Here is a 25880-nt window from a genome sequence, read left to right as displayed (position 1 = left end):
TCTGTGGCAATCTTCTGGTTCTAGTACTTACTAATTTGTTGAATTTTCAAAGATATATGTAGGCTTGTGTTTGTAGCATGCACAGTTTTCACCATTTCTTTGCAAAATCTGTTTTGTTCAATATGTCTAGCCTCCTTAAGGATGAACTTTTTGCAATTTCTGGTAGCAATGACCTGATCTTGTGTTGCTGTCATAAATCTTTCCATTTATATAAAGAAAACTATATGAGTCAACCATTTGTTCAATGCTTCTTTGTTGATTGTGTCATGTGAATATTGTTAATATTGACCAGGGTGGACCATTAGATTTTACTCTTGGAACTCAGCCTTTTCCCAAGTTCCATCCAGAAGGAAACCAAGCCAAGTTACTTTTGATAAATCCAGTGTTCTCTACATATTGCCAAACTTTACTATCATCCCATAAAGTAGTGTCTGTATCTTTGAGAAGTATTTCTGTAAGTTTTTAACCTGTTTATCATGCTATCTGAGACCATTTATTCTTCCTTTTTGTGATGAGAAAATGTCAAGCTTTCTACTATAGCTGCCTTAGAGTGATGAATCCTGGGTTTCATTATTTTTGTATGGGTTTGTGTTTAGATATTTTCTAAATCCAATCTTCATTTTAGTGTTCCGAAAGTATACTTTGAGACCAGCTTTGCCAAAGTGTGAACTGTTTCCTCATTGTTATTACTCTTTAGCATCAGATTCCCTCTTGTACCACTATTAGACTGCCTTTGTCTCTATTATACCCTTTATTTCACTCTCCTCTCCTACCTTTTCTCTTTGTTCTACTCAAGAAAAGTTATTCTCTGTCCCTTTTATAAGAATGACGCAGAATCCCAGAAGTAGAAATCTTTCTAGTGCTATCCCATGTTAGGAATTGCCTCCTCCCTCTATAATACCCTTCTACACACCTCTCTTCTCCTTCAAACATGAATCCTTAGCCACCTGGGGAAGAGTAAAAGGAAGATAGAACCAAGAATCTTGTTTCTTTGAGATCTTTGCCCATCAATTGATTTTTTTTGGGGGGGGTCAAACCTAATTCTCAGCCTATTTCATCATCTGCAAAAAGGGGACAAATCTGCCTTGCTCACAGTGTTTATACAAAAATTAAATGACACTGCATATTATGTATATGTGTATATATGTATGTGTGTATATGTGTATATGTATATATACACACACATAAATAGGATTACATATATGTGTAACTCCCATGGGCTGGCCACATTGTTTAAATGCCAAACCTACATTTGCCTAAAAGACTATTTTATGGAGAACTCACACAAGGCAAACACTCACATGGAGGTCAGAAGAAACGATACAAGGACATTCTCAAGGTCTCTCTGAAGAACTTTGGAACAGATTGTGAGACCTGGAGACATTGGCACAGGACTGCCCAGCATGGTATATCCACATCAAAGAAGGTGCTGTACTCATTGACTAAAGCAGAATTGCAGTAGCTCAGAAGAACAGCGAGATGCACAAATGTAGAGGCATCTACACTCCAAATGTTCATATGGACTATTAATGAGCCTTCTGAGCTCATATTAGTCTGATCAACCACACTGTACCTTGACCCTGACATAGTGATGTCATTTAGGTACTCTTTGAGCATGAAGGACAACAACCAATGTGGATAGATAGATAGATAGATATAGATATAGATAGATATATAGTGCTTCGCAAACCCTTACTACTAGGTGAATTTAGCTATTATTATGAGTGTGATAGACTCTCAGTTTGGAAACTCCTCTCATTAATACAATGATTCTCTCTAGTCTGGAGCTGCCTACGTGCGCTGACAAATCATGTGGCTTCTCCATGGTCAAACAACAATAATTTCAGAGGCAAGACTTGCAGTTAGCTTCTCCTGAATCTAAGGACAGCCTCTCTCTGCTGTACCCTAGTTATATCTACTTAATCTACCTTAAATATATCAGACTAAAATTAAGGGAGAAACACAAAAATATTAAGATAAGCATGAGATATTGAAAAATCATATTTGCATTTAAAAAAAATTTCTTTTAAATTGTATCATAACTTAAAGTTTCTTACTGGCTTTGAATGTAGATGAGAGGATACTGGCCCAAGGATTATTTTGAACAATATTCAGTCCTTAGGAATTATTGAATATTAAGAACTATTAATTGCTACAGAAGATGAACTAGTCAAGAATCTTAAGATTATATATTATATACCTAAATTATATTAAGATTATAATTGTATACCTAAATCTTCAAACAAAATAACACCTTTTCTATAAAACTAATATGTGCCTGGTACATCATGTGCCTGATTTTTTTTTTTCTGATTAAGTTAGGATCCTTTAGATATAAGAACCCATTTTCTCTAAGTTTTCCTTGAAGGGGAAAAAGTTGGCATGGCTACCTTACTACACATTTTAGACATTAAATAAAATTAAGTAATTTTAGGATCTTGTGATAAAAATAAATATCTGTCAGTTTGGTGGTGTCTTTGAAGGTCTATCAAATAAAAGCCAAAATGCTATTTTAATTCATTAGATAAAAATCTCCTGTGTAGCTTAAATATTGTCCAGTGGTACTAAGCTAAGAAAGAGATTATGTGGCGCACTCTGCCTTGCAGAAATCTCCTGCTATTTTTTTTTTTTCCTTGTGCACTATGTTAATGCTGACGTAAATTGACTGCTGTTTTGGTCTCTTGTAAGTCAGGGCTCTGGGAATATTGTCCCACCAATACCTCCTCTGCTCAGCTTGGCCATTAATCATGACTTGCCTGTCTGGAGATCTCCCACGGTTTGGTCACGGCTCCAAGGTCGCAGGCTGTCATTAGCATTGATCTGCAGAACAGAGCCAAATGAAACGGGCTGGATAATCTTTTGTTGCATTTCTAAATACACCCTTCCCGGATACATAAATAAGTAAAATTTTAAAAAGAGGCGGGGGGAAGAGGCCACTTTGCTCCTTTTTTCTCAACTAGAGGCAGCACCGGTTACCCTCTCCCATGTTCCCCAGTACAGCCATCATGTCAACCTAGGCAGACAAAGCTATCACACATCCCGTGGCGGCCATTTTGTTTTGCTTGCCGCAGCTCAAGACGGGCTAAAGACTACTTCCTCTACAATTGCAGAGACCAAAGTTTATTTTTAAATAATTTATGAGTTTAAAAAAATATGGTGGCTTTTTGTTGTTTTACAATAGACAAAGAAGCCAGGCATGCCCTGCTGTATTTATAACTGATGGATCTATTTGCTGGCTTATTATGGGATGACGGAACTCTGGGAAATCCACCGGCCCCCAACAAAAGAATGAACATACTGAAGAGGGAGCTAAAAAAAAAAGCACAATAAAGAGCCTACCCCCTTTTTCCTCATCTGCTACATAAAGCTAAGATTTATAATAAGAGTCTCATTGTTTCCCTATAGTTTATGACTTGGTTATGACCATCTTTTCTAAGCATTAGGAAGAGGAAAAAGATTCATGTATCAAAATCTTAATGGAACACTCAAAAATGCTATTCTTCTTTTCAAAAACCTTCAGTGGCTCCCCATTGCCTGCTGATCAAAGTATAAACTCCTGATGAAGGTATCTGGTTCTCCTTACTCTGGCAACTCCCTCTTTTTCAGTCTTATATCATACTATTTTCCTCCATTTATATAGTCTATGTTTTAGCCATACTAGGTCATTTTCTGTTCCCATTTTTGTCCTGTCTGACCTCTGTTGCTTCTGTGTTTAGGATAATTTCCCTCTTCCATCTCAGCCTTTGGATGTCTTGCCCTTCTTTTAAGATGGGCTCAGATAACATACTTGGAGGTGTGCTGATAAATGTTTAACAATTGGCCCTTACAAATTAAAAAAAAAATTAGGGACACTTTAGTTTAATATGCATTATTAAGTTTTTCTCCATCACTTCTTAAATTGACAAAACAATAAATCAAACCCTGATTCATATCTATCTTTGCTGATTTCCAAGGTGTAATGGCTCATACTAAAAATTTAATAGTTGGTTCTCACAAGTTTGTTTGAGCTGGCTTTAGTGTACCCTTGTAATATGTCTTCTGGCCTTTGACCCTCTTGTCATCTAAGAGCCATATTATCATTGAGTGTGGTCCAGTGGAAAGACAGCTGGGTCCGGAGTCAGAAGACCAGCCACTTATACTCTTTTGGCCTCTATTTCCCCATCTGTAAGTGAGGGGCTTGGACTAGATGATAGGGAAGGAATATGCATTGCTATAGCACCTCCTCTGTGCTCAGTGCTTTATAAATATTGTCTCATTGATCAGCTCTAAGTCTATGAACCTAGGATCCTTAGATTTCTTTTCTTTTGGTGAGACAATTGGGGTTAAGTGACTTGCCCAGGGCCACACAGCTAGTAAGTGTTAAGTGTCTGAGGCCGAATTTGAACTCAGGTCCTCCTGACTCCAGGGCTGGTGCTCTACCCACTGCACCACCTAGCTACATCTTTTTTTCTTTTTTTGTGGGGCAATGAGAGTTAAGTGACTTGCTCAGCTAGTAAGTGTCAAGTGTCAGAGGCCAGATTTGAACTCAGGTCCTCCTGAATCCAGGGCCCGTGCTTTATCCACTGTGCCACCTAGCTAACCCCCCAATCATTAGATTTCTTACAGAACATTGCCTGAAATACGCTTGACCAGATTTTTTTTTTATTCTGATTAAACTAAACTACCTTATGGACAAGAGCTCATGATAGCTAAGTCTGGTCTAATTTAAAAAATTCTATCTTTTATATAGCTATCTGGATACATGTTTCCTATATTACTAGAAGATTACAAGATCTTTGAAAGCTCATAGAACCTAGCATAGTTCCCTCCATGTAGTACTTAATAGATGTTTATTGAATTGAATAGAAATCAATTAGGTTGAATAAATGTTTGTTTTTCAGTCATATCTGACTCTTTGTGACTTCATTTGGGGTTTGTTTTTTTTTAAGCAAAGATACTGGAGTAATTTGCCATTTCCTTTTCCAGCTTATTTTATAGATGAGGAAACTGAGGCAAACAGGGTTAAGTGACTTGCCCAAGGGCTGCACAACTAGTAAGTATCTAAGCCAGATTTGAACTCATGAAGAGGAGCCCTGACTCTGAGCCCAGCACTCTCTCCACTGTGCCATCCTACTGTCGGAACACATGAGGTGAATACATGAGGAAGTATCTATTAAGGTGCTAAGATATTCCATCATGGCAGAGAAGTGACCCCCAGAGCCAGAGTTAAGAGTTGGTCAGGACTTTGGTCCTGACACCAATGTTCAGGTAGCACATACCCCTTAATGTCCCTCTCCCCATAGTGGAGCACTGGCTACCCAATCAGCCTGCTCCCTTGACTGGTCCCTGGGCTGCCATGCCCAAGAGTTCTGGGGCTGTCATATTCCCCTTCCAGGGCCCATCATGATGCAGAATGCCTGGGATAAGCCTGAGATCAATCAGTAGTGATAACATGTGCTTTGTATTTACATTTGTAAAACAGAGAAAGCCCATTGTTGTGATACAGATTATCACTTAAAAACCAATAAACAAATGTACTTATATAGTGCCTTAGCACAGTGCCTACCATATTGTAAGCACTTAATACATTGTTTTATCTCAAGAAGATTAAGTTAATTTCCCAAGGTTGCATGAAGAGTAAACAGCAGCAGCTGGAGAATAAGGAGGAGGAAGATTTGAACTAGGGTCCTTTGACTCCATAGTCAGGTTCTCTGTCCATTGTATCACATTTATAAATGAGAGAGTTGTTTGGGGACACTGGGAAGCTGCCTTATCCATGGTCACACAGGTAGTATATGCCAGAGTCAAAACTTGAACCAAAGTCATGCTTTTTCCAAAGCTGACCTTGGACTAACTATACCATGCTACTTCTCTCCCTCATCTTGTCCGAGCCCCTCACTTTACAAATAGGGAAACTGAGGCTCAAAGGGGTAAGTGACTCGCCCACAATCACGAAGATAGTAAGTAACAGGTCATATGACTCCAGATCTAGCTGTCTTTCCATGGAACCATGCTTAATGACACTATCACTCTTAGATGATAAAAGAGTCAAATGTCAGGAAAGTCATCATAGACATGTACAGCTACCAGTTCAAACTGACTTAGGAGAGCCAATTGTTAATTTTTTACTGTGATAATTATTATCTTTATTCTAACATGAGTGACCAGAACCTGTGCACATTTTGAACACAAACCCTGCTTGTGTCAAATTATTTTTATGTCTGGGTGACATTTTTAGAAACACACAGGCAAGTTTCTAAATAATAATGAAACAAATGAATGATAATATTTTCTTACCGAAATATATCACGCTGGGTTTTGACATTCCAGTTGTAATCCCCTTTACTGACAAGTTCAAAGAATTCAGTTCTCCTCCTGAAAGAAAATCATATAATAAAAAAAAGTCAAGAATGAATTTTTTTTCAGCCTGTGGGGTTACATAAACACATTTACTGGGAGAATATAAGAGCCCTGAACCTCATACATTAATATTGGAAAACATGAAGCTAATGCTCTGTCAAGATGAATAATTTTTTAAAAAATATTGATGCTTCAAGAAAGAGCAACAAGCATTTCTGAATATATTCATAAGAGAGGTGATTACATACATCTAAAGTAGGAAACAATGAAGTATTGTACTTATTAAGACACTGATAAGATTGTTAATACCCACCCAAATTCAAGGGAAGGCACCAGGGGCTCTATGAAAAAGAATGGCAATTTCAGAAGAATTTTATATCACCTTAATGTAGGACCTAATCATATTTAGGATGTAAAAGATATTCTGTGGGAGTAAATTCAGGGCAAAATAATTTTTCAAGTTAGTAAAGAAGTATTTCATATTCTGTAAGATGTAACCTGCCAAATGATGGTCCCTAGTGTTTTGCCTCCTAGTTACTTCCCTTCTCATTTTCTGAAATGACATTCGAGCTACTCTATCACCATTTTGGGGGAGGCATCATGGTATAGAAGACAGAGTTAGAAAGACCTAGGCTTAAGTCCTTTCTCTGACACATATTAGATGTGTGACCATGGGCAAATCACTCAACCTCTCAATGGCCTCAGATGACTCTCTATCACTTGGAGTTCCAGTTGGATGACCCAATCTACATTAATAGAGACAGTTTTCACATTAGCAACTCCCCCAGACAAATTCAATCACAGTTCTGCCCAAAACAACAGCAACCCAACCTTCACATTACTTATGGCAGAAATGAAGTCACAGTTTTTCTTATTAATTTGTTGCAAAATTTTCATTTGGAGAATATGGCATATGTTTTAACTTAGGGAGAGGAAGAGAGTTTGAATGATATCTGTATAGGCAGTGTTAAACCTGGAAGCTCTGAAAATTGGTTTGATTGATTTACCAGACAGATGCACTTTCTGTTATTAGGGCAGACTAAATGATTTGCTAACTGAACTGATATGCAGAGGAGGAGGAGGAGGAGGAGGAGAGGAGTAGTACTAGTGGTGGTGGTGATAAGACAAGTGGTCCAATGGATAAAACACTAGACATAGAGTCGGGATGATCTGAGTTCAAATCAGGCTTTACTAGCTGTATGGCTTTAGGCAATCCACTTTACCTCTGCCTGCCTCAGTTTCCTCATCTGTAAAATAAGAAGAATAACACCCCCCTCCCAGAATTGTTGTGAGGACAAAATGAGATAACATTTGTAGAGCTTTGCAAACCTTAAAGCACTACACAAATGTTGGCTATTGTTATTAGTATTGCTGCTACTTCTACTCATAACACTGAAAAATGAAACCATTATTACTATCATCATAGCCAATATTTTCTTTGAACTAATGGATGCCAAATTCCATATTACAAATACAAAGTAGAAAATATCCTGGAAAATTCAACCAAGATATCAAGCTAGGACTATAACATTATCTTTTGGGGAAGAGGGAAATGATTTACAGAATGCTCCAATTCCATGAGAGGTCTCTTATAACAAAGTAAAACAATTAAGCAAAACTAACAATACAGTGGTCTTATATGAAAGTGCATACAACATTCCACATCTGTAGCACCTCCCCGCCAGTTCTCTATTTTTATTGTCTTTTTTAAGTAACAGAAATCTGTTTTTTCTTCCACCCACCTCCTATAATATTAAAAAAGAGAAAAGACAAACACATTCCCTCTACCACAAATACATAATTAAGTGAAACAAATTTCCTTGTTGGTTGTATTATATATATATATATATATATATATATATATATATATATGTGTGTGTGTGTGTGTGTGTGTGTGTGTGTGTGTGTGTGTACACATGTGTGTATATTTGTGTATGTCTCCAGGTTTTTGCTACCAGAAAAAGACCTGTCATAAATATTTTTGTACGTATAGGACTTTTTCTTGTTTCTTTGATCTCTTTTGGGTATAGCAGTGATATAGCTGGGTGAGAGGGCATGCATTTTTTAGTAACTATTTGTGTATAATTCCAGATTGCTTTCTAGAATCTTTATATCCATTCATAGGTTGACCAAAAAGGTATCAGTGTGCCTATTTCTCCATGGATAGAACCAATCTACATAACAAAATGACAATACTACCTAAATTAATCTACTTATTCAATGTCATATCAAACTACAGGATTATTTATAGAACTAGAAAAATAATAGCAAATTTTATATAGAGACAGAAAAACAATGGTCAAGAATCCCAAGGAAGATAAATGAAAAAAGGTAGTGCCAGACCTCAAACTATACTACAAAACAGTAATCCTCAAAACAATTTGATGCTAATTAAAAACCAGAGAGCTCTATTGGTGGAATAGATTAGTTATAAACTATACAGAAACAAATGTATCTAGTACCCTAATATTTTATAAATGCAAGACCTCAATAAAGACTCACTGTCTGACAAAAACTGCTGGGAAAATTGAATATTAGTATGGAAGAAATTAGATTTAGACCAACACCTTACACTTTATACAAGGAAAATGTCCAAATGGGATGTAACCTAGATATAAGACGTCACATCACAAACAAGTTAGAAAAACATGGAAAAAATTGTCTATGAGATCTATGGAGAAGAAAAAAGCTCATGACCAAACAAGGAATAGAAAGGGACTGTACTATTATCATAGACCAAACTGTTTCACACAGAGACCACAATTGCCTAGTCACAACACGGATTCAGAAAAATTAATCTCTTAGCAACATGGAACACAAAGATTTCAAAGTAGAGAAACCCAGCCAAGGAATCATGGGAACAGGAAAGCACACATATAGTAGAATTCTGGTTAAGGTTTTAATAACCAGTTAATAACCATCTCTCTTGGGGAAGATATGTGCATGACATACTTTTAGGTTTAATCTGCATTAGTAACATTTTCTTCATTACTTTATTAAATCAAGCCTGATTTGTAGCATTTGCTTTTTTCAAGGTGTAAATGCTCACTGAAAATTTAACAATCAGTTCTTTCCAAACAAGCTGTCTCCATCACACCCCTAGCATATCATCCCCATTATCCTGTAAGTTGTTGGAGTTGGTCTGAGGATGCTTTCAATGAACCTACAAAAACTAAGCTTACATTCTTATACTTCTATTAAACCAGAAAAGCAGGAATTTTATCCTTTTGTGCAAAAATATTCTGTTGAACATTGAATATGAAGTATAGAAAGTTCTCCCAGGACTGTTTCTACTTGAACTCTATTTAAAATTATGAGAAGAATGAACTGCTTGCTGCCTGTGATGATGATGATGATAATGAAGAAAAAGGAGGAGGAGGAGGAGGAAGAGAAGAAGAAGAAGAAGATGGTGGTGGTGGTAGTCTGAGGCAGGGGACAGAGAACTGGCCTTGGAGTTAGGAAGACTTGAGTTCAAGTGCCACTTCTGACACAGCATGTATTAGTAACTAGGGAAGTGGTGCCAAATGCAACAGTGCATACTTGATTATTTATTGATGGTGCTCACTAGGTCTCTAGTTATCAGGAATCTAGAGTCCAGGTTAGATCATGGCTATTCAGGCTGCTGGTCCAAGCACTAAGTGCTTCATAAATATTATCTCACTTGATCTCCAACACAACCCTAGAAAGCATGTGCTATTATTAACACCTTTTTACAGATGAAGAAACTGAGGCAAACAGAGATTAAGTGACTTGCCCAGGGTCACATAGCTAGTAAGTGTCTGAGGCCGAATTTGGTAATCTTTTTTTTTTCTTTTGTGGGGCAATAAGGGTTAAGCCCAAGGTCACACAGCTAGTAAGAGTCAAGTGTCTGAGGTCGGATTTGAACTCAGGTACTCCTGAATCCAGGGCCGGTGCTTTATCCACTGCACCACCTAGCTGCCCCTCTGAGGCTGAATTTGAACTCAAATCTTCCTGACTCCAGGGACCCCGTTCCATCCGCCACACCAAAGGACATCTAGAAATTAGGATGGTCAAAATTAGAATTAAAATGAATAAAAATCAATGGGCTTTAACATGATACCAATATAAGAAATTGCCCACTTCTAACATAAATTTCTAAAATAAAGGTTAAATCAATCAAGAATAGTTTAGTTGATAAGCACTCTGGCAACTTTTTACCACCTGGAGAATTTTTACCTAATTACACGCATGTGACCAGCAAAAATCCTAGCCTCTTTATAGTGTGCACAAAGCTTCTCATCCCATTACTTTTAACATCTCCTTTAGTTCACCTTCAATTAATCCTCCCCTTTCTTCACATTCATGCCTTTTCATATATTTGAAGGCAGTCCTCATAACACCTTTAGTGGCTACTTAACTGAGCTTTAAAGTATTAAAGAATCAAGAAATCATAGAATAATGGAATGGAAACTAGCCTTCAGAGATCATGTGATCCATGTCCCTGCCTTCCCACAGAGCCCTTGGAGAGGTGCCAGACTGACCTGAATCTTACTGGCCTTGAAACACGGTACCTGAGCTTGAGAACTACCCTAGAAACCCATCTCTGGGTTTAGAGTTCTCAATATTATTATACTGAAGAGATCTGAGTTCTAGTCTCAAGTACACGATCTCAACTCTGAAATTTCATGATGTCCACTATTTTGATGATTTTTTTTCTCTGAAATCATTCCCAATTTGTCAATAATGTATTTTTGATATGAACAATAATAACAATAACTAATATATATATAAGAGAGATTCCCTACAAATAATAAGGTTCACCAGACGTTCCTGATGCTATTGTACTTAATTGTATCATACATCATGATACATTACAGAGTCTCCTAAATAAGATGTATAATTACTCAAAAGAATTCAGCCTAAGTATCCATAAAGGAAATACCAAGTGGATGAAACACCAATTGTCTAGACTATCTATCTTTGATTTCCCCACACATGAACAATAAATTGTGTTTAGAATTGAATAGGAAGAAGAGAATGGATTGAATTCCCTTTGCTAAATTATGCTGGTTCTCTAATAACCTCAATCTTCTTCATGAAATAAGGGCTTATCATTTGATACCAACATTCTTCTAGTGATAACGTGTGGTTGGTTGCAAGTTATGGAATACTATATTTTCTAAGACATTAAAGCTGTGGGTTGATGAAAGACAATAGAGAAGGGCATGGTGGGTTTGAGTAGGTTGCATCATATTATGAATGAAGAATTGTATAGGATAAGCAGTATAAAAGACATCATCAGAAAGACGTATGACTGGAAAAGAGTGAGGATTAATGGACAACCCATGTGCCACACTGGTATATGTGCATTGTCAGGAGAGGACAGGTAGCCAGTATATTGGTTGGATCCCTTATAGAGGATTTGTGGGAGGACATGGACAAAATTAAACAAGAGAAGGGTTGGACGAGTTATAGTCTTTACCAATACAGGGAGAACTGACATCGAGAGGACTGATCTACAGCACATCAAGATTCATCAAAGCCTCATGGTACCCTTCCAGTCTTGAAGCATTAAGGACTGTTGTCTGCAGTTTTACTGTTCTCACAATTGGCATTTATAGAGAGGTTTGGATAATAATACAAATCCCTGGCTCTTTAAGGTTTACAAAGCACTTTACATATCTTCTCTCATTTGATCTATACATCCTTGTGAGATAGGTGTTATTATTATTATTATTATCCCCTTTTTACATATGGGGAAAATGAGATTGAGAGATTAAGTGACTTGCCCACTGTCCCACAGATAATAAGACTTCAAGGTGGGCTTTGAACTCATGTTTTTGTGGCTTCAAATCTAGTGCTCTATCATTATGCCCTATCCATCTAAAAATAAGATGAGAAAATAATTGAAAATCTGTCAAACAGTGGTCCAGCCTATATGTAGACTTAGCTTAACTTCCAAATTAAACTAACTAGACAGTTTAATAAATTGGATAAAAGAGAACATCATTTCCAACCAGGCTCTGATTCACCCTCCATCCTACCCCCCACCAGTCATCATTAAAGCTGCTGATGGTATATGGTTGATGGGTGAGACATGACATATTGTACAAGGAAGCTGCCTATTACAAAGGTTGATAATTCAATGCAAAGTCACAGGCAGAAAACAAAATTCATTTCTTTCATGCAAATTCATGACACAATGACAGAACAGCCCCTGTGAGAATAAATACTTCAGTGATGGAAATTTTAATAGCTGTAGTAGCTGGTATGGAAATCTTAAATCAGTCTGGCCCTAAATTGGTCACAGACTTCAGATCATATTAGTAAAGCTAGATTTTACTTGCATCGCAGAGAAGGGGCTCAATATGTATTATCTCTTGTGTGTGTGTGTGGGGGGGATTCCATAATAAGGAAAGGAAAAATATTAGCACACCAATTTGATTTTCTTTTCACTGATACTTCTGGTATTACACATAATCTGGGGTCTTGAATCTTAGGCTCTGACTGCTGAAGGAAATGGGAGAGTGCATGCATGTACAATATTCCTAGCATACAAGGGATGAAGATTCAGCAAAATCATGATTTTAACACACCCTGTGATTCAAATGGTATAAACTGAGAACTGGACAAATGATTATGCTTTCAACCTAAATGTTCTTGAAATCCATAAGTGATCCAGTGAGGTGCAAGGCCAGCCTTAAAGGAAGGGTGCTCCAGTGTGGAGAGACACAAGAGGTATGTGAAATGGTAATCAGTAGTGTTGTCTTTACTACATATCATCTTAGTCCCTTGTGGTTGGTAAAAGAGGCAACTATGGTGAATGACTTGCTTGTTTATTTTTGTGTATCCAGATCTTAGCTAAGTGCTGGACACATAGTATATGTTTAATAAATGATTTTTCATTCAATCATTCACAAATCTAAATTTCCATGTACATGTATGTGTGCTGTCAGCTATAGAATATAATCAGTGAACATTGCCATGAGGTCTAGGTGATAAAATTATTCATATTAAATGAGATATTTGTAAAGCTCTTAACACAGTGTCAGGCACATGTGGTTGTAATTGTTTTGGTTGTTCAGTTGTATCTGACTCTTTGTGACCCCATGCACTATGCTTTCAATGTGTGGTTTGTGTTTTTTTTGGGGCAAAGATACTGCAGTGGTTTGCCACTTCCTTCTCCAGGGGACTAAGGCAGACAGGAGGTAAAATGACTTGCCCAGGGTCACATAGCTAGTAAGTGTCTGGGGTTAGATTTGAACTTGGAACTTCCTGATTCCAGGCCCAGTGCTCTATCCACTTGTGCCACCCAACTACATATAGTGGGTGTATAATAGATACTTATTTCATTCCATTCTATATAGTGCTTTAATATATGCAAAGATCTTTCTTCACAAAATTCTTTGGGATAGATAGTCCAATTATTATTTGCTTCCTCCAAACTTTCCCATTTCTGTTCTTGGCACCTCTATCCTAAACACTTAACAGATGCTTGTTGACTAACAGTCATCCAGATTTGCAAACCTGAGGTTATCCTTAAATCTGTACTCTCCCCATATCCAATCATTTACCAAGTCTTGAAGATCCTGCCTCAGCTGCTCCCATATTTGCTCCATTTTGTCCACTCATTCCACAGTCACCTTAGTTTGGGCCCCCATGAACTCTGGCTAGGACTATTACAACATCCCTTTCCTATCTCCTTCTTCTCCAGGCCTTCCTCCACACCAAACTGATATTCCTAAAATGCTGATCAGGTTATTTGTGATATGCGACTGATGAAACCTCTCCTGGAAAATTTTCACTGGATCCCTTACGTCTCTGAGGTAAAACATAAAAACCTTAGGATGGCATTTAAGAATTTCATATCTGAGGGGCAGCTAGATGGCACAGTGGATAGAGTACTAGCCCTGGAGTCAGGAGTACCTGGGTTCAAATCCAGCCTCAGACACTTAACACTTACTAGCTGTGTGACCCTGGGCAAGTCACTTAACCCCAATTGCCTCACTAAAAAAAAAAAAAAAGAATTTCATATCTGGCTCCCACTTTTTGTAGTTTTATTTAATTCATTATATGTTCCAGCCAGACAAGATTGTTTGCCATTCCCTTTATGTGAGATTCCACCTTCTTTGTGCCTTTGTACCAGTGGTCCCCCTGGCCTGGAATGCACTCACTCCTCTCCTTGTCCTTGAAGAATCCTAACATTTTTTCAGATAGATCAAACATTACTTCTTCTTTTTTGTTTGGTTTGGTTTAGTTTGGTGAGGCAATTGGGGTTAAGTGACTTGCCCAGGGTCACACTAGTAAGTATTAAGTGTCTGAGGCCGGATTTGAACTCAGGTCCTCTTGAATCCAGGGCCGGTGCTCTATCCACTGCACCACCTAGCTGCCCCAAACATTACTTCTTACACAGGACTTCTGGAGTTTCTCTAGTTATTAGCATCCTCTGCCTCTTGAAAATACTTTGGTTTTTCTTGCAAGTATTTGTATCTACTCACTTGGGTCCATATTTTCTTTGTAAGCACAATGTCTTGTGCCTAGTAGACACTTAAAAACATTCATGTTGAATTAAATTGTTACCATTTTAAAGTGAGGAAACTGAGGTTCAAAAGGTTAAATGATTTGATCAAGGTCATTTAGTTAGAGAATGCCAGAGTCAAGGCTTCGGTCTAGGGCTAATCTGATTCTGAAAGGCAATAACTGTGTCACAGATTTAGCCCATCACTGACAATACCAAAAAGCCATATGCCTGAGATGGAGGTGCCATCTGATTTCTTAGCCGTTGTTGGTAGTGAAGAGGTCATATGATGAAACAGATAGAATTAAGACAAAAAGACTTTGTTGTAAGTAATATGGAAGCAGGGATACATAAAATTCAGTTCCTGCCAGCTCCTGATTCCAAATCCAGTACTCCTTCCACATAATCACAGCGAGTATAAATAGCACCAGTGTGTTATAAGGGTCTTCTCCTCTCTGATTGATTCTTTTATTTATTTATTTGCCAGGCAATCAGGGTTAAGTGACTTGCTCAGGGTCACACAGCTAGTGTCAAGTGTCTGAGGCTAGATTTTGAACTCAGGTCCTCCTAAATCCAGGGCCAGTGCTTTATCCACTGTGCCACCTAGCTGCCCCTCTCTGATTGATTCTTTTGTGAAGGCAAATTAGGCCATCTTTTGCCTAAATTTTTACATAGCCTTTAATTATTGAATGGGCAGTGCTTCAGACTAATTGAGACCTGGGAAAGACCTTAGCTTAAAAAGGCCAAGATTTTCTACTGCATTCGGGGCGATTGCCAGTTGTCTTGAGCTATGTCTTGCCACTGGGCTGTGATGATTCTGGAAGGAGAGAATGAGGCTGCGGACTTTGCACAGCCCTGCCTCACTTAAATCCAATTCACTTCCAAGTCAAGACATCACCCTCCTGATGCCATTGGTCCTCTCTGACACCGAAGGATGAACAATAACAAAGGGGTAAATGCAAAGGACCAAACTTATAGCACAAGTCATTAACCAAAGTGGAGATTCAAAGAGGGCCAGGATTGTACCCTGAAAGTCAAAGCCCCTTGGAAAACCACTTCTTCATATAAACCATCTCTGATAATCTCTTTTGTGATGGTCCAATCAGAGCTGGCACCCACAAATCACTTATGGCATTTAGAAAAATGACTTAAACAATTCCATGGAGCCAGAGAATGAAAGTTAGAGCTGGAAGGGTCTTAGAAATCATCTGATTCAGTCCCCTTAGTTTGGAGATAGGGAAATAGAGGTCTAGTGATGAAAATGGATTTGCCCAAGGTCACATAGTGATTTGACCATGTGGTTGTTCATGTCTTTCATCTCCCCAGATACTATCATCGGCAGAAGTCAAGAAGGAACCCATGGCAATTGCAGAAGTTTTTATGTGGGGCTGCAAAAACACGCCTCAGAAAATCCACCAAATGATACAATATCCCTTAGATCCAGACTACTACATCATGAGGAACGATATCATTAACTTCTCAAACAGAGCACTCAAAACATTTTACTCTGGGTTTCAAGGACAGTGGCAAACATCACCGCTAGTGAAAAGCAGCTTACTGGAAAATCTCCTCTCTAATCAGATATGCTTTTATTAGGCTTTAGCTTTTGGCTTTCTTGACAGTCATTCCACTTTTAATAATCGGTGTCTCCCAAACAAACCACATTTAGGAGACACTGAAATTATCCACATAAAGGAACTGATGTTAGGTCATCAGCTACATATCACAAAATCTGATCGTTTAAAAATTTTACCTGGAGGCCTTCTGTATTTATAAAGTGTAAAAGAACCACCATACCCATTTCACATTGTGATTGGGAAAATCTGTTAATTTATGTTTTGTGCTTTATTTGTGCATGTAATACAGGTAGATAAATGTTAGGCAGGCTTTGCTTTCCAGTACTGTTAGCCATTCCCAAGGTAGTGAATCACCAACACCACTGTCTTCCTACTTCAGCTCCACAAATAATCTGGAGAGAAAAGAGGAGCTCTTGTTTTTATAAGACACTCCCAGATCTGCCATAGCTCCTTTTTGGCATCTATAGGTTCTTGAAAGTTTATGGGTTGCCCCTCAGCTCCTGAGGATAGAGAGAAATAAGCTGGCTGCTAATAATTCCAGTAGCTATAATGAAAGGGACAGTCAGGCCTACTGATAGAGCTAATCTGATTTTGAAAGGAAATAATTGTGTTATGGATTTAGTCTAGCACTTCCGATAACAAAAAGCCACATGCCTAAGACAGACACCATCTGATTTCTCAGCTGTCGCTGGTAACAAAGAGGTCATATGATGAAACAGATGGAATTCAGACAAAAAAGACCTTGTTGAAAGTGGTGCAGAAACAGGAATATGCTGGAATCAGCTCCTTCCTTCCAGATTGTAAGAGCTGATTGTTAAATTTTCAGCATAGCATTTATACTTTGGAATAGTCAAATGATACAAATAGACCTGATTTATTATTTTGTTGATTGTCTAGACTTAAGAAAATGATAGGGAAACTGTTAATGATGCAGATTCAATTTACAAGCATGTCATGGATACATCCCTACTACCCCAACCCCATGTTGCCATGTTCCCCTGCAGAGCTGGCTGTTAAACATTTGCCAGCATACCCCTATGTGGATGGCACGAGGCTGTAAAGCACAGTGCCCAGACCAATGGCCAGTTTAGTCAAACCAGGAAAAAGCTGTACCAGGAAGTTTGTTCTTGGCCATTCTTCAGGCAGCTATGTTTCCTGTAGGTAGGAACAGCCTTACCCTGGGATTTAATACATCTCCCCCATTGGGACATTAGGGTTTTAGAAACTCCTTGGGACACATAGCATCATATCATTTACAGTTTTTTTAAAAATGTAAATGTTAGTAACTTTGAATATAATGCATGAAAAGAGCAAGTTTTGAAGGACAGGTGAAAGTTGGATTTGCCAAATTTTAATATAATAAAGTTCCAAATTCTAGGCTTCAAAGAGCTATCATCTTTTATGAGGCATTTCTCAATCTGATTTTCCAAGCCATTGACAGTGATGCCTTTACATCTGTCCAGCACTTTGTATTTTTCAAATCATTTTTATTTAGATGAGAGGTAGTGTGGCATAGGGAGATTTGGGTTCAAATTCTGCCCATGACAAATACTAGCTGTGAGACCTTGAATAAGTCACTTGAACAAGGCATTCCTTGGTGCCCCAGGCCATCCTCTAAGACTAAGTTATGGAGGAATTGCCAATCTATGTTGGTGGAGGAAGTTTCTACACTGGGGATTCCCTACATTAATGAAAACTCAAGTCTGGATCAAAATAAATGTGCGTGTATGTTTAATGTAATCTTCATGATGTTCCTATGATATAGATGGAACAGATTGATTTTTGCCATTTTATGGATGAGAAAATAGACACAGGGAAATTAAGGGATTGTCTCAAAGTCACAAAGCTAGTTAGCAGCAGAGCCAGGATTAGATATAGGAAAAATCTGAAAGTAATGAAAGAAATAAGACAATGTTTAGAAAGGGCAGAGGTCCTAGACAAGGTGGGAGGTAATAATAATTGGTAGCATTTATATAGCACTTTAAGATTTGCAAAACCCTTTATAAACAGCATCTTATTTGAGCCTCACAACCCTGGGAGATAGGTGCTATTATCAACCCCATTTTATAGATAAGGAAACCAAGGCAAAAATTAAGTGACTTTCCCAGGGTCACACAGCTACTAGCTAGTATCAGAGGTGAGATTCAGGTCTTTTGGGGGGGGGGCAGGTAGATGGTGCAGTGGTTAGAGCACTGGCCTTGGATTCAGGAGGACCTGAACTCAAATCCAGCCTCAGACACTTGACACTTACTAGCTGTGTGACCCTGGGCAAGTCACTTTACCCCTGTTGCCCTGACAAAAATAAAATTAAAAAAAAATTTCTCCCCCCCTTTCATTAAACAAAAACAAAAACAAAATCAACAACAACAACAAAAAAGAAATCAGGTCTTTTTGACTGCAGACCCAGCATTTATCCACCACACTACCAAGTTGCCTAAGGAAGGGGTGTGATCAAGAGCAGCACTCCATACTTTGGAAAGGGTGGACACATTTTCTGAGACACGGAAAAAGCCAGTAGTAAATAATTCTGTTGGGAACACTCTTCTTTTTCATATTAATAAATGCTTTTGGTGTTTCTTCATTAATACCTTAGTAGAGCTGAGAAAAATGATGACTTAAGATAGTAATGGAAAAGGAAATATTTTTCTTCAAATCACATTCATAAACATAGAGGATTTAGAGCTGGAAGTAGCCTTAGAAATCACCTACTTCTACTCCCTTATTTTATAGATGAGGAGACTGAGGTCCAGAGTAGTCAGATGACTTGATTGCAGTCATAAAGGTAATAACTGGCAGGGTCAAGATTTAAACCCCAATCCTCTGAACCCAAACCCAGCACTTTCCCCACAGTACCAAAAGTACCTAGGTAATCAGTTGATACAGATGACTTGGTGACCTCATCGGCTCCTATGGATTTAATTGAATTTTATTTCTATGCTGATGATTCTCAAAATCTTTCTATTTAGCCCTAACCTCTCCTACTGACCGTCTTGTATCTCCAACTGCCTTTCAGACATCTCCAACTGGATTTCTAGTAGAGACAAATGAAAGTCGACCTACCCAAAACCAAACTCATTATCTTTTCTGAAATCCTCCTCTCATTCTACTTTCCTTATAACTGTAGAGGGCAGTACCATCCTTCCCAGACTCACAACCTAGCTGTCATCCTAGGATCTTTAGTGTCTCTCACCTCCTATATCCAATCTGTTTGTTGTAAGACCTATCGATTTCTTTTTGCGACATCTCTCAAATAAATCCCCTTCTTTCCTCTTACACTGTCACTGGTCTGATGCCTCATGTCTAGACTACTACAATATCCTGCTGGTGGTTCTGCCTGCCTTAAACCTCTCCCTGGTCCAGTCCATCCTCCAGATCATCTGCTAAAGTACTTTTCTTTTTCTTTTTTCTTCTCATTTATTTGTTTATTTATTTAGAATTTTCCCCCCACCTTACATGTAAAAACAAATTGTAGGGGGCAGCTAGGTGGCACAGTGGATAAAGTACCAGCCCTGGATTCAGGAGGACCTGAGTTCAAATCTAGCCTCAGACACTTGACACTTACTAGCTGTGTGACCCTGGGCAAGTCACTTAACCCTTATTGCCCCACAAAAAATTGTAACATTGATTTTTTTTCTTTTTTCTTTTTTTAGTGAGGCAATTGGGGTTAAGTGACTTGCCCAGGATCACACAGCTAGTAAGTGTTAAGTGTCTGAGGCCGGATTTGAACTCAGGTACTCCTGACTCCAGGGCCGGTGTTCTATCCACTGCGCCACCTAGCTGCCCCGTAACATTGATTTTTAAAACTTTGTGTTCCAAATTCTCATTCTTCCTCCCTATTCCCTCCTTAAGAACTTAAGCAATTCAATATAAGTTATGCATGTGCAGTCGTGCAAAGCATAGCAGACAAAATAACTTTAAAAAAGGATCTAACAACAACAAAATATACTTTCATTTGTATTCAGGGACCCTCAGTTCTTTCTCTGTAGAGGGACTGCATTTTTCATAAGTCCTTCAGAGTTATCTTAGATCATTGCATTGCTGAAAATAACTAAGTCATTAGCAGCAGATCATCTTACAATATTGCTGTTATTTTGTATACAGTACATTTCACTTTGCATAAGCTCTTGTAAGTCTTTCCAGATTTTTCTGATAGCATTCTGCTCATCTTTTTATTTTTTATTTTTATTTTATAGTAATAAAGTCATTTTTCTTAAAGCACAGATCCAACCAAGTCACCCCTACTCAATAAACTTCAGTGGCTCCCTATCACCTACCAAATACAAAATCCTCTGTTTGGTGTTCAAAGCCCTTTAATACCTAGTCCTTCTGCTCCCTCCATACCTTTCCGGTCTTCTTACACCATACACCCCACCAAATATTTTTCAATCCAGTGACAGTGCCCTCCTTGTTGGTCTCTGAACAAGATACTCCATCTCTTGGCTCTAGACATTTTTACTAGCTGTTGCCCATAATTAGAACGTTCTTCCTTCTCATCTTCAAGTCCCAGCCAAAGTTCCACCTTTTATAGGAAACATCTCCAATCTTTCTTAATTCTAGTGCTTTCCCTCTATCAATAATTTCTAATTTGTCATACACACATTGAGTGAGAGAGAGAGAGAGAGAGAGAGAGAGAGAGCACTTGTTTGTATATTTGTTTGCATGTTGTCTCCATTAGATTGTAAGACCCTCAAGGAATGGGAGTCTTTTGCCTTTCTTTGGATTTCCCCAAATAAAAGCTAAATCTTTTGGACTAAATTTTATAATACCAAGCAGTCCTCATCATGGAAATAGAAATTAATTTTAAAATAGTGATTTTAATCTCTCCCCCCTGCCCTTCTTTCTCTCCCTCCCTCTCCCTCCATATTCTCTCTTTGTATATGTGTCCATATCCATATATATATATATATATGTGTATATATATGTATATATGTATGTATGTATGTATTTGCCAAATAGATTAAATGCCAATACCTACTCAAAATACAGAGTTATATCTGTTGCCAATATGGACTGCTTTAAAAGCTGCATGAGGTCGCTGTATTCCTTGGAAGATAAATTAGCAAAGATGTTGTGACCCTGGAAGGAGAAAATGAAAGGTCATAGAAGATACTCAACACAGAGTTGTTTCTTCTGCATTTTTCCCAAAACAAAAGTTGGTTTTGAAACACAGCAAAATAAAACATAAAAACATAGTCCAGTGAAGTCTAAATTGTATGACAGCAACTTGGGGTTTTTGAGTGCGGATGTTACATAAATAGACAAATATGCAGACAAATGTAACATTGTAGGGAAGAACAAACATCTTTAGGAAGGTTTTACATTGTTACAAAGTAAAGATATTGGAAATGTTTGAGTCATTGTATATTCATATTCATAAACATATATCTACTCACATCCATATTTTACCCATTTGATGGCACTTTTCTATAAGGATTATCATATGGAAAATTTATAAAATACTTTGGCATCGTACTCAACCTTAATCTCAAAATAAATATTTGTTTCACAGGAAACATTTTAAGCTGTCATTTTGGAAACATTTGCTTTTGAAACAGATGCTTTCAACTGGGGGAAAATCAGTTAAATCCTTAATGTGTCTAAGAGAAATGCTTGATAGATTTTACTTAGAAAATATTTCCAGTTCAGCTCCCTCTCAATAGGAGTTGAATTTTGGAAAATCAAAAATATATTTTAAATGAACTAAATGACTTGTTATTCTATTCTATAGTTAATGCTTTTTGTAAAGTGAATAATTCTTTTTCAAAGTGGATAATCACACCCTAATTTTTCTATTTTGTACAACTGGATTTTCATGTTTGCTTATAGAGAGGTAGATCTACATAGATATGGCTAGCATGATATTATAGTATCAAGCTTAATTTGGGGGAGAGTTCAGGGAAAAATCTGAAAATACTCTGAGTAAACTGCTGTCCCACTAATTCTTTAATATCAATTAGAAAATTACATCTTCCAAAAGTCTAAATGAGAATCTGCTACTATGAGTTAATTTACCTCCTATGGATGAACATTTTATTCTCAGAGAATAGTTCATTCATATTGGTTCCAACTGGGACCCAGTCCAATATTAATAATAATTTTCAAATGAACTCTTCCAGATCCTTAATTCATACAGTAGAATGAAGACAAATAGCTAATTGAATGCTGCTATCACAAAATCGGCAAGAATCCCTTACAGCATAGATCAGACCCAGGGGGCTTGGTCTAAGGGGATGGGGAATCAGCTGTCCATCTCCACTTATAGCACTAATACCTTCTGCAGTATTAGGAAAATAACTACTTGTCCTAAGATATAACTAAAAACTGATTTATCTTGACTCACTATGCTGAAAGACCTGGAATGTATCTGTAATTTAAAAAATAGCATTTAATTTTAAAGAAATGCATCTCCATGACTTTCAAGGGTAAAGCTATAGAATAGAAGAGTGATTTCAAGATTTGGGGTCAGAAGACTTGGGTTAAAATCTAGACTGTGGGGGCAGCTAGGTGGCACAGTGGATGAAGCACCTGCCCTGGATTCAGGAGTACCTGAGTTCAGACACTTGACACTTACTAGCTGTGTGACCCTGGGAAAGTCACTTAACCCTCATTGACTTTCCCCCCCAAAAAAGATTTTTTTTAAAATCTAGACTGTGTTACTTAGTATATGTATGGTACTCAGTTTCATCATCTATGATATGAGGGTGTTGGACTAAATGACCTCTAAACTCCTGTCCAGTTTTGAAACATCATCCTATGATGATTAGCAAAGTATTGTCTAGCAGAAGATTGGCAAGATTGACATAAGGAAAGATTATTTGGATTTTAAATGAGAGAAAGCATATGATAGTGGATAGAGAGTCATTCTTTGATTCAAGCAGATGGAATCAGGTCCTACCTCTGATACATTCTGGCTTTGAGACCCTGGGCAAGTCACTTAATCCCTCAATGCCTCAGACAACTTTCTTATTAAAAATTGCAGAACAGTTGCTGATTTTCTTTATATACTGAACTTAAAAACATTGAAAAACCCCAAAATATTTTGTTGTGTTAAATAGACATAGGGGTTTTCCTTGTTTAGAGTATTTGCTAAGAAAATCCTTTCTTCATAAGTACTTCAAAGGTTCATTTTAGTTAAGATTGTCTTAATATAGGGGAAGCTAGGTGGCGCAGTGGATAGAGCACCGGCCCTGGAGTCAGGAGTACCTGAGTTCAAATCCGGCCTCAGACACTTAACACTTACTAGCTGTGTGACCCTGGGCAAGTTACTTAACCCCAATTGCCTCACTAAAAAAAGAAAAAAAAAGATTGTCTTAATATATACTTTCAACTTAGAAAGGATTTCATTAATGGGGTTTTATTGCAGTAAGTTATTTGTCCTCATGTATGTTGATCGTTATAGACAAGCAATGGGACTTGGTATTGTGAGGACTGGTTGAAGGAGCTAGGTATCTTTAGGATGGAAAAGAAAAGTCATAAGAAGAATGATAACTATCTCCAAGAACTGGAAAGGCTTTCTTGTACAAGAAGGTCTGACATATTCTGCTTGTCCTCAGTGGAATAATGGCTAAGAGGCTGCTGAGAAGCAAATTTAGACTGGCTGTAAGGGGAAAATCTTAACAATTCAAAACAATTCAACTTTTCAAAAGAACAGCCATAGACACTTTTTAGTTGTGAGATACTGGGCCAGTAACTTAACCTCTGTTTATCTCAGTTTCTATGTTCTGTGAACAAATGAGTGGCAGTATAAGTAGCAAATAGGGTACTATCCTTGGAATCAGGAAGACCTGATGTTAAGGTCTTCCTCTCACACATAGAGTCTGTGGAGCTATGAGCAAATTCCTCCAATGTCCGGGACAGCTCTCTAAGAGTACAAATTATAAAGGAGTTGCAGTTTGCACATGGACAGAGGAAATTATAGGTTTGGACCAAAAGAAAAAAACAAAAAACAAACAAGGAATACACCAATATCTGCCCCCTTCAGATACTGCTTCTGACTTCCCTCTGTCCTGACTTGTGCTATCCCATACTAATCAATCCCTGTGTCTAGCCAGTGTATACAATACAAAAATCCCATACCGAACATCCTTAATTGGAATTCAACAAACATTTAAATGCTTACTATATATAAGGCACTGAGAATATACAAACAAAAGTAAATCAGTCCCTGCCCTTTGGGAAAACTCCCAAACCAAGAGATTCGAGGGTATTTCTGCTTATCAGCTAGCTCCTGTCATTTGGGTCCAAGTGTCTATGTTTCATTCAGAGGGGAGAATACACATGCACCAATCACTTCTCCATTCCTATCCTGAATTCAGGGTCTTAGCTCTAAATGGGAGTGTCAGCTAACCTTCTTGGGGCCAAAGGCTTATATGAACTTCCAAAAGATCTACTTTTTCCAAGACAGGCTGGAGGAAAACCACACCATATTTAATGAGAATATTCCAGCAAAGTAGGGCCTTAATGATGATAATAACAATAATTAATGGCACAGTTAGAGAACTGACAAATAATGGGGAACAGATGATCCCTTCCTGGTCTGAAAAAGTCTGTACACTTCCAGAAAATTAAGCAGATTCCTTCCTGGCAGTATTAACTCAGCAGCCTCAGTCACAGTCTGGTGGTAGTTGGCGGTTTTCTTTGTCAGGAGCTGAAAGTGTAGAAAGGGACTGCCCCAGTCTAAGCTCCCGTGTTGTCATCTGAAGGATAAATTGGGAAAATTATCTTAGTTCCGATTCTTCCTTCAGCTGGGTATCTTGCTGACGAGCCAGTCCTGCTGGCAATTACAATTTCTTAGTCTGTCTCTAAGGGCTTCCTCCATTCTACTGAGAAAACATATCTTTCTCATGCTGTTTTCCTCTCTGTAACCTTTTAAAATAGGTTTGCATTTCACAAAATAACTAGCCAGCCCTCCAGAGGCCTGCTAGGAAGGATGGATGATCTGTTTGCTTTGCTACTTCTTTGCTGAGTTCCTTATCCATTTACTGGAGGAAATAAATGTACTCAGATCATAATCTATGGGCAATGACATCCTGTGAGGGCCAACAGAATAACATCAATGAAAACATTGTATCTCTAGGATTCTGCTAGTACCATTTACACTTGACTATCTTTCTACTTAGTGTGAGAGGAGGGGGAAAGTGATAGGCAGCTAGAAAAGTATTTATTTTAGTTATTGTTGCAAGTAACTTTTATCAGTGATTTTGAAGTCCTCCCTGAGGGCGATTATGGGATTTTATACATCAACACTCAGTAGTTGTTTTAAAACAGTAATCTTTGTAATTTGTAAAGACTAAAGGAAAAATGCATGGTTCTTTGAGTAAAAGCAACAACTTAGACTTTTATCAAGTTATTGACACAATCCTTATTCCAAAAAAACTAAACAAACTATGCAAATGTTAGTATTTTACCAATATGACTTGATACACCCACATATCAAATGACTAGCAATTGTTGAAAGCACACTATCGCTGCATTTTTTCTTTGTA

The 25880-nt window shown here is 37.9% G+C and overlaps 1 protein-coding gene across 1 annotated transcript in view; it reads right to left on the bottom strand.

Annotated features, from left to right (window-relative positions):
• PDE11A (phosphodiesterase 11A) overlaps positions 1 to 25880 on the bottom strand; it is a 487311-nt gene that overhangs the window by 60971 nt on the left and 400460 nt on the right. Inside the window, exons 16-18 of the mRNA XM_043996785.1 lie at positions 21371 to 21471; positions 6277 to 6354; positions 2757 to 2820 (exon numbers count right to left, since the gene is read on the bottom strand). Coding sequence (XP_043852720.1) covers positions 2757 to 2820; positions 6277 to 6354; positions 21371 to 21471 — 243 coding nt within the window. The remainder of the gene's footprint in view (positions 1 to 2756; positions 2821 to 6276; positions 6355 to 21370; positions 21472 to 25880) is intronic.

The sequence above is a fragment of the Dromiciops gliroides genome, chromosome 3 (assembly GCF_019393635.1).
Source record: "Dromiciops gliroides isolate mDroGli1 chromosome 3, mDroGli1.pri, whole genome shotgun sequence".
Classification (NCBI taxonomy): domain Eukaryota; kingdom Metazoa; phylum Chordata; class Mammalia; order Microbiotheria; family Microbiotheriidae; genus Dromiciops; species Dromiciops gliroides.
The sequence above is the reverse complement of the archived record's forward strand: the minus strand, read 5'-3'. Positions and strand labels throughout refer to the sequence as shown.